Source organism: Calonectris borealis, chromosome 25, assembly GCF_964195595.1.
Source record: "Calonectris borealis chromosome 25, bCalBor7.hap1.2, whole genome shotgun sequence".
NCBI classification, from domain to species: domain Eukaryota; kingdom Metazoa; phylum Chordata; class Aves; order Procellariiformes; family Procellariidae; genus Calonectris; species Calonectris borealis.
The window spans coordinates 4,782,543-4,793,859 of record NC_134336.1 but is presented as its reverse complement, the minus strand read 5'-3'; the positions used below and the strand labels follow the sequence as shown (position 1 = coordinate 4,793,859).

At 67.0% G+C, this 11,317-nt stretch overlaps 2 protein-coding genes across 2 annotated transcripts; one reads left to right on the top strand and one right to left on the bottom strand.

Annotated features, from left to right (window-relative positions):
• Positions 1 to 271: 271 nt before the first annotated feature.
• Positions 272 to 3,039, bottom strand: GPR3 (G protein-coupled receptor 3). The gene is made up of 2 exons (XM_075173547.1): positions 2,861 to 3,039; positions 272 to 2,143 (listed from the first exon to the last, which is right to left on the bottom strand). The coding sequence occupies exon 2, from the start codon at positions 2,125 to 2,127 to the stop codon at positions 1,141 to 1,143; it is 987 nt and encodes a 328-aa protein (XP_075029648.1). The 5' UTR covers positions 2,128 to 2,143; positions 2,861 to 3,039; the 3' UTR covers positions 272 to 1,140.
• A 1,860-nt stretch (positions 3,040 to 4,899) lies between these two features.
• On the top strand, positions 4,900 to 11,015 carry CD164L2 (CD164 molecule like 2). Its single transcript, XM_075173548.1, has 6 exons — positions 4,900 to 5,144; positions 6,972 to 7,076; positions 7,640 to 7,717; positions 7,927 to 7,992; positions 8,693 to 8,858; positions 10,405 to 11,015. Exons 1-6 carry the CDS (start codon positions 5,060 to 5,062, stop codon positions 10,409 to 10,411), a joined length of 507 nt encoding a protein of 168 aa, XP_075029649.1. The 5' UTR covers positions 4,900 to 5,059; the 3' UTR covers positions 10,412 to 11,015.
• Positions 11,016 to 11,317: the final 302 nt, after the last annotated feature.

The following is an 11,317-nucleotide window of genomic DNA, read 5'->3' as shown; positions in this document are numbered from 1 at the left end:
GCCTGCCGGGTGCTGGACCCCTGTGAGGATGAGGATGGCCGGGGCCCTGGGTGCCGCTCCCCTGGGGCCAGCTCCTGCTAACAGGGTGTGATGGGTGGGGGAAGTGCTGTCGCTTGGGATTTCTTAACCGGGCACGGGGAAACGGAGCGGGGAGAAGGCCCTGCCTGGACTCAGGGCGATGGCGTGGGGACCTCAACCTGCTCTCCCCCCCCTCCGCAAGAGACCCCATCCCAACCCATCCCCTCCCCAGCATCAAACAGCCGCACCTCGTATCACAAATTACTTTTATTCCCCCAAAGATGGTTGTAAACAAGAAGCAGCCCCCCCACACCCTAACCCCTGCTCTGCAGCACCCCACCGTGGGGTCCCCCATCCCAAGGGGCCTCTTCACATCCATCCCCCCCCCCCCAAATGTGCAAATCCAGTCCCAGTGCAAAGAAAGGCTTTGGTGGCAGGGGGAGAGGGGGGGGGCAGCCCTGGGTGCTGTGATGGGGGGGGGGAGCACCCAGGGGACCCCGAAGCTGCTGGGTTTGGGGGCGCAGAGCCTCCAGCAGCACCCTCTGCCCAAAGGCAATGAGCACTAGAGGGCAGCAAGCCCCAGCGCTGGGCCGGCGGCGTTAAAATCATATTAAATAATAATTTAAAAATAGGAAATAAATGGATGGACAGCTGGGAGAAGGGGGGGGGGTTCAGTCCCTCCTCCTCCGACAAGCGAGTCTCCCCCCGCCAAACGTACAAAATATATTTGAACTATCTGAGGTAAATAACGAGGCTGTAAAAAAAGCAAGAGGGGAGCGAATGCTCTCGGTATCGCCCCCCCTTAAAAAAATAAAGCATCATAAATAGTTTTAAAGAAAATATGAGGATCTCCCCCCTCTCTCTCTTGTGCGCACGCATAAATATAGATTATATCGTGGATAAAAAATATGTTTTTCTCTCCTGTAAATTCAAAAAGTGGAAAAATAGAGGAAGGGAAGGGGTTGTGCCCAAAAGGACGGGGCTGGGAAGAGCCGCTCGATTCCGAGAGCTCCTGCGATGTGTCTCTGGGAATGAAAAGGGGGGGAAAAAAAAAAAAAAACAAAATCCCCCAACCGCAATCGGCAAGTGAAAGGTGCGGAGAGGCCGGGGAGCGGGGACACGTCAGACGTCACTGGGGGAGCGGGAGTGGAAAGGCATGGCGGAGGAGAAGCACCCGCAGCACACGGTCCACAGCACTTTCTGGATCTCCTGGTTCCTGAAGGCGTAAATGACGGGGTTGATCATGGAGTTGTAGGTGGCGGGGAGGAGGGTGACGTAGGTGTAGAGGGCTGGGTAGCTGTAATCCCCCAGGAGACAGTAAATGGCGAAGGGCAGCCAGCACGAAGCGAAGGTGCCCAGGATGACGGCCAAGGTGGCGATGCCTTTTCGGGTGGTGACGTAGTGGGAACTGGCCAGGAAATGTCTCTGGACGGCGATCTGGTGGGCGTGCCGGCAGACGATCTTACAGATCTGCACGTAGAGCTGGAGCATCACCGCAAAGACCATGAAGAAGGAGACGGAGAGGATGATGAGGTGGTTCTTCGTCAGGGGTTTGACGATGCTGCAGGCGGAGGGGTCCTTCAGGCAGTTCCAGCCCATGATGGGCAGGAGCCCGTAGCAGATGGAGGCTCCCCAGGTGAGGATCAACATGATGTAAGTCCTGGTGACCGTCCTCTCCGAGTAGTAGGTCAGGGCGTTGTAGAGGGACAGGTAGCGGTCGATGGTGATGGTCAGCAAGCTGCTGACGCTGGCCGTGAAGGAGGTGACCAGGAGCCCCACCGTGAGCAGGCTGACCGCCTCCGACGGGATGAAGTAGACAAAGGCAAAATGCAGGATCAACCCCAAACCGGCCAGGAGGTCGGCTGTGGCCAAGCTACCGATGAGGAGAAACATAGGAGCCCGGAAAGCCGGGGTGTAGAAGATGACCACCACCACGATGGCGTTCTCGCAGGAGATAATGGTCCCGGAGATGCAGAGAACGACGTCCCATGGGTTCAAGGCGAGGGGTTGCACCACAGACTCCAGGTTCAAGGAGCTGCTGCTGCCGTTCCTGGCTGCGAACCAGCCTTGCTGGCCTTTGCTGGAGTTGGGGGGCCCTTCCTCCATCATGCTGGCGGAGGCTGACCTGCCAGAGCAGCCCCCTCAGCACCCGCTGCCCGCAGCAGGGACCCACCCAAGCTGTCCCTGTGTCACCCAGCCAGGGACAGTCCTGTCTCCCCCCCCCCCCAAAAGTTGTCTCTGGGAGGGGGGGGTGCAGAGTGGCATGTGTTGGGGGGATGCTCGCTCTTGGCGCCAAGGGGATTTTTCTGGACAAGGTGGTTTGGTTTTAATTCTTTTTGAAGCAAAGAAAAATAAATATGTGAATAAAGGCGGGGGAAGGGGACCCCCGCTCGGCCCTCTCCTGCCTGCGTTAGCTGCTGGGGGGGTTGTGCTCTGCGTGATTTTAATGGATAAATACAGGGGAGCAGGACTGGCCCCGGCTCACCCCCCCACTCCCCCAGGGCTTTGGGGCAACACTTAGGGGATCCCCAGCAGCAGGTGAAGGGGGAAGCCCCGCTTACCCGCGACCGGGACCTCGACCCGACCCCGGCGGGGGTGTGGGGGGGGGAAAGGAGCCCTCCTGGCCCTGCCATGCGCCCCCCAACCGGGGGGGATCCCCCGCTTACCTTTGGGATCAGCCCCTCCCGGGGCACGGCTGCCCCTCGCCCTCCTACCCATAGCATTGCGCTTTGCCCAAGCGGGCTCATACCCCCTCCCGGTGTCCGTATCCCCGCTCCCGGTGTCCGTGCACACCCCCCCCCCCGGTATCCGTGCACCCCCCGCCCCGCTGCCGGGCACTCACCTGCCGGGATGCTCGGCCGCGGCCCGGGCTGCGCTGGGCTCCCCGGCTGGGGGCCCGCTGCCATGGGCGCCGCTGTGTTATAGTGACCGAGCCCCGCCGGGGGGTGGGGGGGGCTGGGGGGGCGTGAGGGGGGGGTGACTCACCGCCGCGCCCCCCCCCAGCCCCGTTCTCCCCGCTGTGACGTCAATGGCGCGCCGGAGCCAATCAGCGCCCGGCGAGGCAGCGCGGGCGCGCGCGCGCCGCATAGTAATCGCGCTGGGGATGGAGCAGCCCATTCATAAAAACAGACACACACACCCCCCCGCCCCGGCCCACGCCGCCCCCGGGACCCCCCCAGGCCGGGTCCCCCCGCCCCGTCCTTGCGAAGCCCTTGCAGGGCCGCGCTGCAGAGGAGGGGGACGCCGGCTCAGCCCCCCCGTCCCCGTTCCCCCCCATTGCAGAGGTTTGGGGGCTCCACTTTGCGCGCTGGGCGTGGGGTGTGGAGGGGGAGGCCCGGGGGGGGAAAAGGGGGGGCGAAGCTGGGTCCTCCCCCGCACAGCCGGGGGTGCGCAGCCCCCCTCCGCGGGTCCCCGCGGCCCGGCTTTCCCAGGCGGGCCTGAATAATTCATCGCCGGGAGAACCGGGAAGGCCTGGCCCGGCCGGGGGGGGACTGCGGGAAGGGCGGCTGGCAGGGAGCCCTCCTCCCCGGGGGAGGAGGAGGAGGAGGAGGAGGAGGAGGAAGAGGGAGAAGGCGTGCGCACGCCCGGGACCCTGCCGGGACTCTCCCCCGCGCCGGTTCCTCGAAGCCCGCTGCATTTCAGGCCTTCCCCGGCAACCTGCCCCCGCCGGGTTTGGCCGGTCCCGGCCAAGGAGAGGCGGGTCCCGGGGTGCCCGGACCGGGCTGCGGCGCTGCCGGGACCCCGCGGGGGTCGGGAGCCCCCGGTGCCCCTGGGCACGGCTGCAGCCGCCGCCGCGGAGCCCGCCCAGGGCCCAGGGAGAGCTCGGCTCGGCCCGGCTCGGCTCGGCTCGGCTCGGCTCGGCTCGGCCGGGCTCGGCTCGGCTCGGCCCGGCTCGGCCCGGCTCGGCTCGGTCCGGCCCGGCGGGAGCTGTTCGCGGTGCTGAACGACGGCGCGGCCCCGGGTCCCGGCGGGGCCCCCCCGCATCTCCGCCGGCTGCGGCCGCGTCCCAGGGGGGGGCGGGACCGGCGGAGGGACCCGCCGCAGCCCCGGGGAGGGTCGCGGTGCCCCGGGCACGGGGCTGGGGGGAGTGCGGGGGCTGGGGGGGGGGTGCGTGTGCAGTGCGCGTAGGGCGTGAGGGGCGAGCGGGCAGCGCACGGGCAGCGCGTGCAGTGCGTGTGCAGTGCGTGTGCAGTGCGTGTGCAGTGCGTGTGCAGTGCGCAGGGTGTGCAGGGTGTTCAGCGGGCTGTGTGCATGCAGCGTGCAGTGAATGCAGTGAATGCAAGGTGTGCAGTGCACATGCAGCGTGCAGGGTGTGCAGTGAGTGCAGTGTGTGCAGTGGGCTGTGTGCATGCAGTGTGCAGTGTGTGCAGTGAATGCAGTGAGTGCAGTGAGCATAGGATGTGCAGCGCACAGGCAGCGTGCAGTGAGTGCAATGTACGCAGTGTGCAGTGCGTGCAGCGTGTGCAGTGAGCGCAGGTTGTGCAGCGCGCATGCAGCGTGTGCAGTGCGTGCAGCGAGTGCAGTGAGCGCAGGGTGTGCAGAGCACAGGCAGGGTGCAGTGAGTGCAGTGTACACGCAGTGGACAGTGGGTGCAGTGGGTGCAGTGGGTGCAGTGGGTGCAGCGGGTGCAGTGTACACGCAGTGGAGAGTGCGTGCAGTGCAGTGCAGTGCGTTCAGCGAAGCAGCGCATGCGGGGGGTGCAGCGCCCGGCGCTCCGGAGCCCCCCGAGACCGGGGCACCCCCGCCTTTCCCACGGGCATGGCAGCGTGCAGCCGTGGGCGGGGGGCGTGGGATGCCCCTCGGGAGCGGGGCCCCCTCCACGGGCCCGGTCCCCTGGGGCGGGGCGGGACGAGGCGGGGCCGCCCCTGCCCGCCCCCCGCCGCCGTCGGGGCCGCCTCCCGCGGGCGCGCATGTGCCCGCGGCTCCGCTCCGCTCTCCCGGGAGCTCCGCGGTGCCGCAGCCGACGCCTCCCGCTGGGACCTGGCTGAGCTGAGCTTGGCTGAGCTGAGCCTGGCTAAGCCGAGCATAACCGGGCCGGGCCATGGCCCCGCCGCGCGCCGGGGCGCTGCGCTGCGCGCTGCTGTGCGCCCTGCTATGCGCGCAGGGGCCCACTCCCACCCGCGCAGGTACGGCCGCGCAGCGCGGGGGGGGGGGGGGGGGCGGCCGGTGTCGGGGAGGGGGAGTTTGCAGCTTTGGGGCAGCTGAACTTTTTTGGGGGGTTTCTTTTTTTTTTCGGGGGTTCCCCTCGCCCCCAGCCCCCACGGGACCCGTGGGGGGAACCGGGAGTGCCCCGTTCCCTCGGCTGGCCCCGTTTTTTGGGGGGGAGAGGGGCCCTTGCTCCTGCTCCCACCCGTGGGGCTGGGACCCCCAGGGCCAGGAGGGGTGCCCTGGGCCGCTGCAGGATAGCGGGGTGCAGGGTCCGGCCTTCTCTCCGAAGAGCGCGGGGGGGATCTCGTGGTTCGTGGTGGTTTCCGTGGGGGAGCAGAGCCGTCATCCTCCTGCCCGGGGTGCCTGCAACTCCGGGCATTAATTATGCAAACCCCAGGCTTGCTTCTGCTCCCCTTCTCCCATCCTCCCGCTGCTCACGGGAGACATTTCCACCCTGACTTGTCCCACCGGGACCCATGCGCGTTCGCAGAGCACCCATTGGGATGGGGCTGCCCTCAGCCAGCCCCGCTGCCCCCCTTTATTTCCCTCTCCCTCCCCACACCTGATGGCAGGAGCGGGAGTTGACGACGTTGGGCTCAAACGTCTGTTCCCGTGCCTGCCGCGATAAAAATAACTGAAATTATAAACCTGCCTGAAACCCTTGCGAACAAAGTCCTACTTTCCCATTGGTTCCCAGCAGGTCTTTAAATGCTGGAGGGGGGGGCCCAGTGGCGTGCCCACCACGCTGTAGCCATGGCAATGGGTCCGCAGCATCCCACTTCGGGCCTTACGCCACCAGTTGCCCCCTTTGCTTTTGCTGGTTGGCACTGGGAAAAGGAAAGGGCCTCTTCTATCAGCCAGGAGGACCCAAAAAGCTGGGGGGGGCTGGAGCTGCCCACCCCAAAGGGAGGTGGCGTGATGGGAAACCCTCTGCAAAGCGCTGCCGGCGGGGATGGGGTGCAGCCGGCGCGGCAAAGCCAAGCATGAGGCTGGGTCGGTCCCTGCATGGCAGAGAGCCCTGGGGAGCCGGCCCAGGGGGGTGCCAGCCCCCAGCACCCTCCTGCGAGTCCTTGGCGGGGGGGGGGCGTTGTTTGTCCCCTGAGAGCCTGGAAACATCCAGGGTGGGGAATGGCTCCCGGCTTTCCCGGGATGGTGCAAACGCGGGCGTGGGACGCAGCGAGGTGCAGGCAGGGCCCGGCCGCGGCTCCCGGTTGCAGCCTCCCTCGCTGACAGTCATCGCTGTAAATTAATGATGAGCGTGCGTGTGGGGGGGGGGAAGAGCTCGTGGCAGAGCAGCTCCGCGAACACCCAAGTGACTCACCGCCATTGCTGGGGCGATGGGGAGCGGGGGGGTCCTGCGGGATGGTCTGGGGGGGGCAGAGGGGCGATGCTACTTAAATAACCCCCACCAAGCTGCTGGGAGCAGTCGGGCTGGTGCTGCTGCCTCGTCTCTTTTAAACCCCCACCAAAAGATCCCAGAGCTGGGGTGGGCTTGCCCCGCACTGCGGCCCACCGTGGCTGTGGGTGATGGGGTGAGCCCTGGGTGTCCTGAGTGGCCGTGGGGGCTGGGAGCTGTGGGGTGCGGGATGTCCCCTCTCCAGAGAGCTGGTGATGCTACAAACACACCTGCAGCCGGCTGGGATGGGTCTGTGAGTGGGTTTGGTGCTGCCAGATTTGCCTTCATCCCTCCCGCTGCATCCTGAGAAATCTTCCTCCGTGGAGCAGAGGGTCCAGCCCCGAGCCCGGCTGACGGGGGGGGGACGGGTGCTGGCCCTGCCCTCACCCCTTTCCCCCGGCTTTGGCAGGAGAGTGCGGTGAGCTGAGGTCCTGCGAGACGTGCACGGCCGGCACCGCCTCGCACAACGCCACCGGCTGCGTCTGGGTGGGCTGCGGGACCCCCGAGGAGCCAGGTGAGGGGGCTCAGCCGTGTGGGGGGACAGCAAGGGGCTGCCACAGCCACCAGCCTTCCCCAGCCCCTGCCGCTGGGCTGGGGCCATGCCAGGATGGTGCCGGCAGCTCAGCACCCTTGGGTGCCTGGTCCCAGCTGCTTTCCATGGTTAAGGTCTGTCTCACCCGACCCATCCCGGGGGGAGGCAGGGGATCCGTGCCAGCCCAGCGGGCAGGGGTGCAGGATTTCGGCTCCCAGCCATGCCGGGCTCGGGGTAACGCTGGGAACCCTCCACCTCCCCCTCCATGGAGGTGCGGATGGAGCAGCACCAAGCGATGGAGATGGGAGAAAGCTGGCTGTTTATAAAGCCCTTATTTGGGGCTTTTCCCAGCGGGGGTGCAGATGCGAGCCCCAGCTCGCAGCCCCTCGAATGGGTGCCCACCCCTGGGAACTGGTCCTCGCCATCCAAACCCTCGGGTGCCCAGGGCAGCCCCTGGGCCCCAGCGCTGTCGGCTGCACCGGGTGCCCCCACGGGGTGGTTTGCTGAGGGGTCCCTTGGGAAAACCCTGCTCCCTCTTCCCGCAGAGACGGGGAGCTGCGTGCGGAGAGGGGCGGCAGCGCGGGAGACATGTGCGCTCTACAACACCAGCACCCTGTGTCGAGGTAACCCCGCTCCCTCCGTGAGAGTGGGTCCCCCTGGACCCCAGCAGCCCCCCCGGACCCAGCAGCCTTCGGGACAGAGGTGCTGCTGCGGGTGCCAGGGCCGTGGGGATGCAATCCCACCCCCGGGACAGGGACACGGGGCGGGGGGTACACAGCGATGTCCCTTGACAACCCCTTTTCCCCCCTTCCCTCTGTCACTGCCTCCACAGCGCTGAAGTCCCCCACCCAAGAGCCTCCACGGTCCCATAGCAAGGAGCCGGCGACGCACTCCCCAAGTGAGTGGGGGCTGGGGGGGGGGGGGAGGTGGTGGGATGGGGTGGGGGGTCCGGGTGCCCCAGGGGGCAGTGGGATGGGCCAAGCCCATCCGTGTTTCGCAGCCCCTTGGGAGGGGCGAGCAGAGCCGCCCTCGGGGTTGCATCCGTGGAGCTTCAACCTTGGCCGTGCCCCAGGAGGTGCCAGTGCCATCCCCGGGGTGATAGCTTGGTCCCTGTCCCCCCTTTCTGCCCCGGGCAATGCTGCCGTGGGCTGCAGCGATGCCAGGATGGGGCTGGGGGGGGTCATAACACCTCGTAGCCCCCCCAAGAACCAGCCCTGCTGCCATCCTTGCTGGGAAGCGCCGTCTCCGGCCGGGTTGGAGCAGGGGCTGGGAGCGGAGAAGGAGCCTCTTCCAGGAAGCGGGAACTGGAGAGCTTTGGGCTAATTACGGCGGGTAACCGGAGCCCGGAGCCCTCTGAATTATTTATCCCGCTGGGATCCTTTCACCGCTGGCTCCTCTCCCGCACGGTGCCGGCTGCTCTGGCACGGGAAGGGGCCGAGCCCATCCCTGCATCCGTGCGTCGATGGGGACATCCCAGCCCCGTGCTGATGCTGGGGTCTGTGCGGACCCCAAATCTCTTCTCCTTGGCAGGGGCATCAGTACCCCGGGAATGCCAACAGCACCCATAACCCCCCCACCCTGTTTTCCCCTGCCATTAGGGACCACCACCACCAGTGCCCCATTAACGGGCAGCCCCGAATTTCACCCGCCCGGCTTTGACACGGCCAGCTTCATCGGCGGCATCGTGCTGGTGCTGAGCGTCCAAGCCGTGGTCTTCTTCATCATCAAGTTCATCAAGTCAAAGGACAGCACCTACCAAACGCTGTAAGGCTCCCGCACCCCCGGCCGGGATGGAGGGGGGGGACCCGCACCGGCTCGTGCCTGGGCCAAGCCCACCCTTGAAGCCAAAAAATGGGGGTCAGCCCCGGCGTGGGGGGGCTCCGTGGCCGCTCTGGCCGTGTCCTGTCTCGCAGCTGAGTGTTGTCTCCCGTGGCTGTTTGTGCCGGTCCGTCCCTGCCCGGTGTGGGGAGGATTTGGGTGATGGAGGGGCCCGTCCTCCCCTGCCCGTCCCCCTGCCGCCTCCTCTGTCTGTCGCTGCCTGGCCAGATCCTGGCTCCGAGCCCCATGGGGAATGTGGGACCCCCAAATCCATCCCCCTGAGCTGAACCAAGTGGGGGCCTATTGCTCTTCTCCCCCCTCGCCTGGTGCCGTGGGGCTCGCCGTGTCTAACGTGTGGGGCCGTGCCCCGTCTCTCTTTCCTTGCACGCTGCCAGAGAGGACAACCAGTAGGTGCTGGGTGCTGGCGGCGATGGGGAGGGGGCTGCCCCTCTGCACCCCCAGAGCTTGACCCTTCCCTCGCCCCTCCCCGGGGGGGGGAGGATGCCGTGGTCCCTCTCTCCTGGTTTGCGTGAAGGGGGTTTCCCGGCTGGTTTGCTGTTTTCCTGGGAGTCGTTAGCGGTGGAAGGGAAGGGGGTGTCCCCCCTCGCCCCCCTTTCATGCACGGAGCCCCTGGCGGGATGCAGCCGCTTGGCACATCCGTGCCCCTTCTGCCACCTGGGCGAGGGGTCCCCGGCCCCCCCCGGCCCTGCGGCGGCAGGGTGCGGCCCCCCCCCCCCCCCGAGCACCCTCAGCAGGACGGGAGCTGCAGGGCCCAATTCGGCCCCAGTTAGAGAGCACCCAGCAGCCCCCCTCCCCACTCTGGCCCCCCCCGATGCCCCTGCTGCACCCATTGCCTCCCCATAGCCTTGGGGCTCGCTGGGGGGGGGGGGGGCTTGGGGTCCCCTCTTTCCCCGGCGGGCTCTCAGGTGCTTTTCCCTTCAGCATTTTGGCTGCAGCACCCAGCCCCCTGCTCCCACCCCCCCGCAGCCGCTGCCCACCCCAGCCCCTCCGTGCCAGGGCCTTGCTGTGTTGTTTTGCTGTGTCTCTGTGTTGCTGTGGGGGTGTTTGGGGGGGTCCCCAGCCCCCCCCCCTTTTCTGTGTGTTGTTTTGGGGAGGGGGGGGGTCTGCCGTGTGCTGTGGGGTGAGACTTGTAGCTTGGGCTGCCCCAATTAAACTCTGCGAGGTGGTGTCTGTCTCGTGTCCGGGGGGGGGGTTGTGTAGCTGGGGTGGGGGTGCAAGGGGCGGGGGGCACGGCTGCAGAAAGCCTGTGCCCCCCTCCATCCCTCCCCTGCAGTAGCTCCCATCCAGGCACCCCAATTCCCAGGTGCGGGGGCCAACCCTTCCCTATGGCATTGCCACCCGCATGGGTGCAGCAGGTTGGGCACTGGGGCACCCCTCCCTGCACCCCACTCCCTGGGGGCTGCAGGGGGCTGGACCCGCCCCCCCCCAAGGCCCCTTTCTGCTACACGCTCTTCTCTGTCCGCTGCACCAGGATCTGAGGCCACCACGCGCCCCAGGCTGGGGAGATGCTGCCCTCGTCCTCCCCAGGGCAGGCAGAGAAGAGGCCAGCGCTGCCGGCGTCCCTGCCTGCTGCCGGTGTCCCTGCCCGGTGCCAGCATCCCTGCCCGGTGCCAGCATCCCTGCCCACTGCCGGACTGTCCCCCCCCCGCGCTGGCCGCAGGACCCCTGCCCGCACCACAACTATGCAAAGCTGGCTCTGCCCCAGGCTGCCCTCTCTGCCCCGGGGGGGGGACCGGAGGGGACACGTCACCCAGGCCTGACCCCTGTCCCCAGTGCAGCTGGGGATGCTCCGGGGGGGTTTGCACCCAGCGTGGCCATGGTTGCACCCTCCAGCCGCTCCCTGGGGTGGGCAGAGCAGGGCGGAGGGGTCCCATCCAGCCCTGAATCCCCAGCCTTAGGCTCCCCCCCCACCCTGTGCTTCCCAGGACCCCGGGGGACCCAGGGCACCCCAGGGATCAGAGGACACATGGCCGTGGCTGGCAGCAAGGTGGCACTTTGCTGGCCAAGCCCCCTGCCCCACGCTGGGCAGAGCCTGAGCCGGCGCAGGGGGGACAGAGACCCAATAAAAGGATTTTCCTCCTATTCTCGGTGTCTGTGTCATTGTCACCCATCACCCCGTCACCCCCAGAGGTGGGTGCTGCCCTGGGAGATTTTGGTTGCAAACCCCCGTACCTGCAGTTGGGGATGTGGCTGCGTCCTGCCCACAGCTTGGTGTTGGTGGAGGGTCCTGAGTGACTCCAGTCCTCCCAGTGACCAGGGGATGGGAACCAGTATGGGGATGGGAGATGCCATGCTGGAGAATGGAGCAACAGGACATCATGCCTTCCTGTCCTGGGGATCTCAGCCCGTGGTGTCCCCTCCACGGGGCATGTCCCTCGCCTGGC

Coding starts and splice junctions, on each gene's coding strand:
- GPR3 (XM_075173547.1), bottom strand. CDS start 2,127: ATGATGGAGGAAGGGCCCCCCAACTCCAGCAAAGGCCAGCAAGGCTGG.
- CD164L2 (XM_075173548.1), top strand. CDS start 5,060: ATGGCCCCGCCGCGCGCCGGGGCGCTGCGCTGCGCGCTGCTGTGCGCC. Junction 5,145..6,971: donor GCCCACTCCCACCCGCGCAG/GTACGGCCGCGC, acceptor CGGCTTTGGCAG/GAGAGTGCGGTGAGCTGAGG. Junction 7,718..7,926: donor CACCAGCACCCTGTGTCGAG/GTAACCCCGCTC, acceptor CTGCCTCCACAG/CGCTGAAGTCCCCCACCCAA.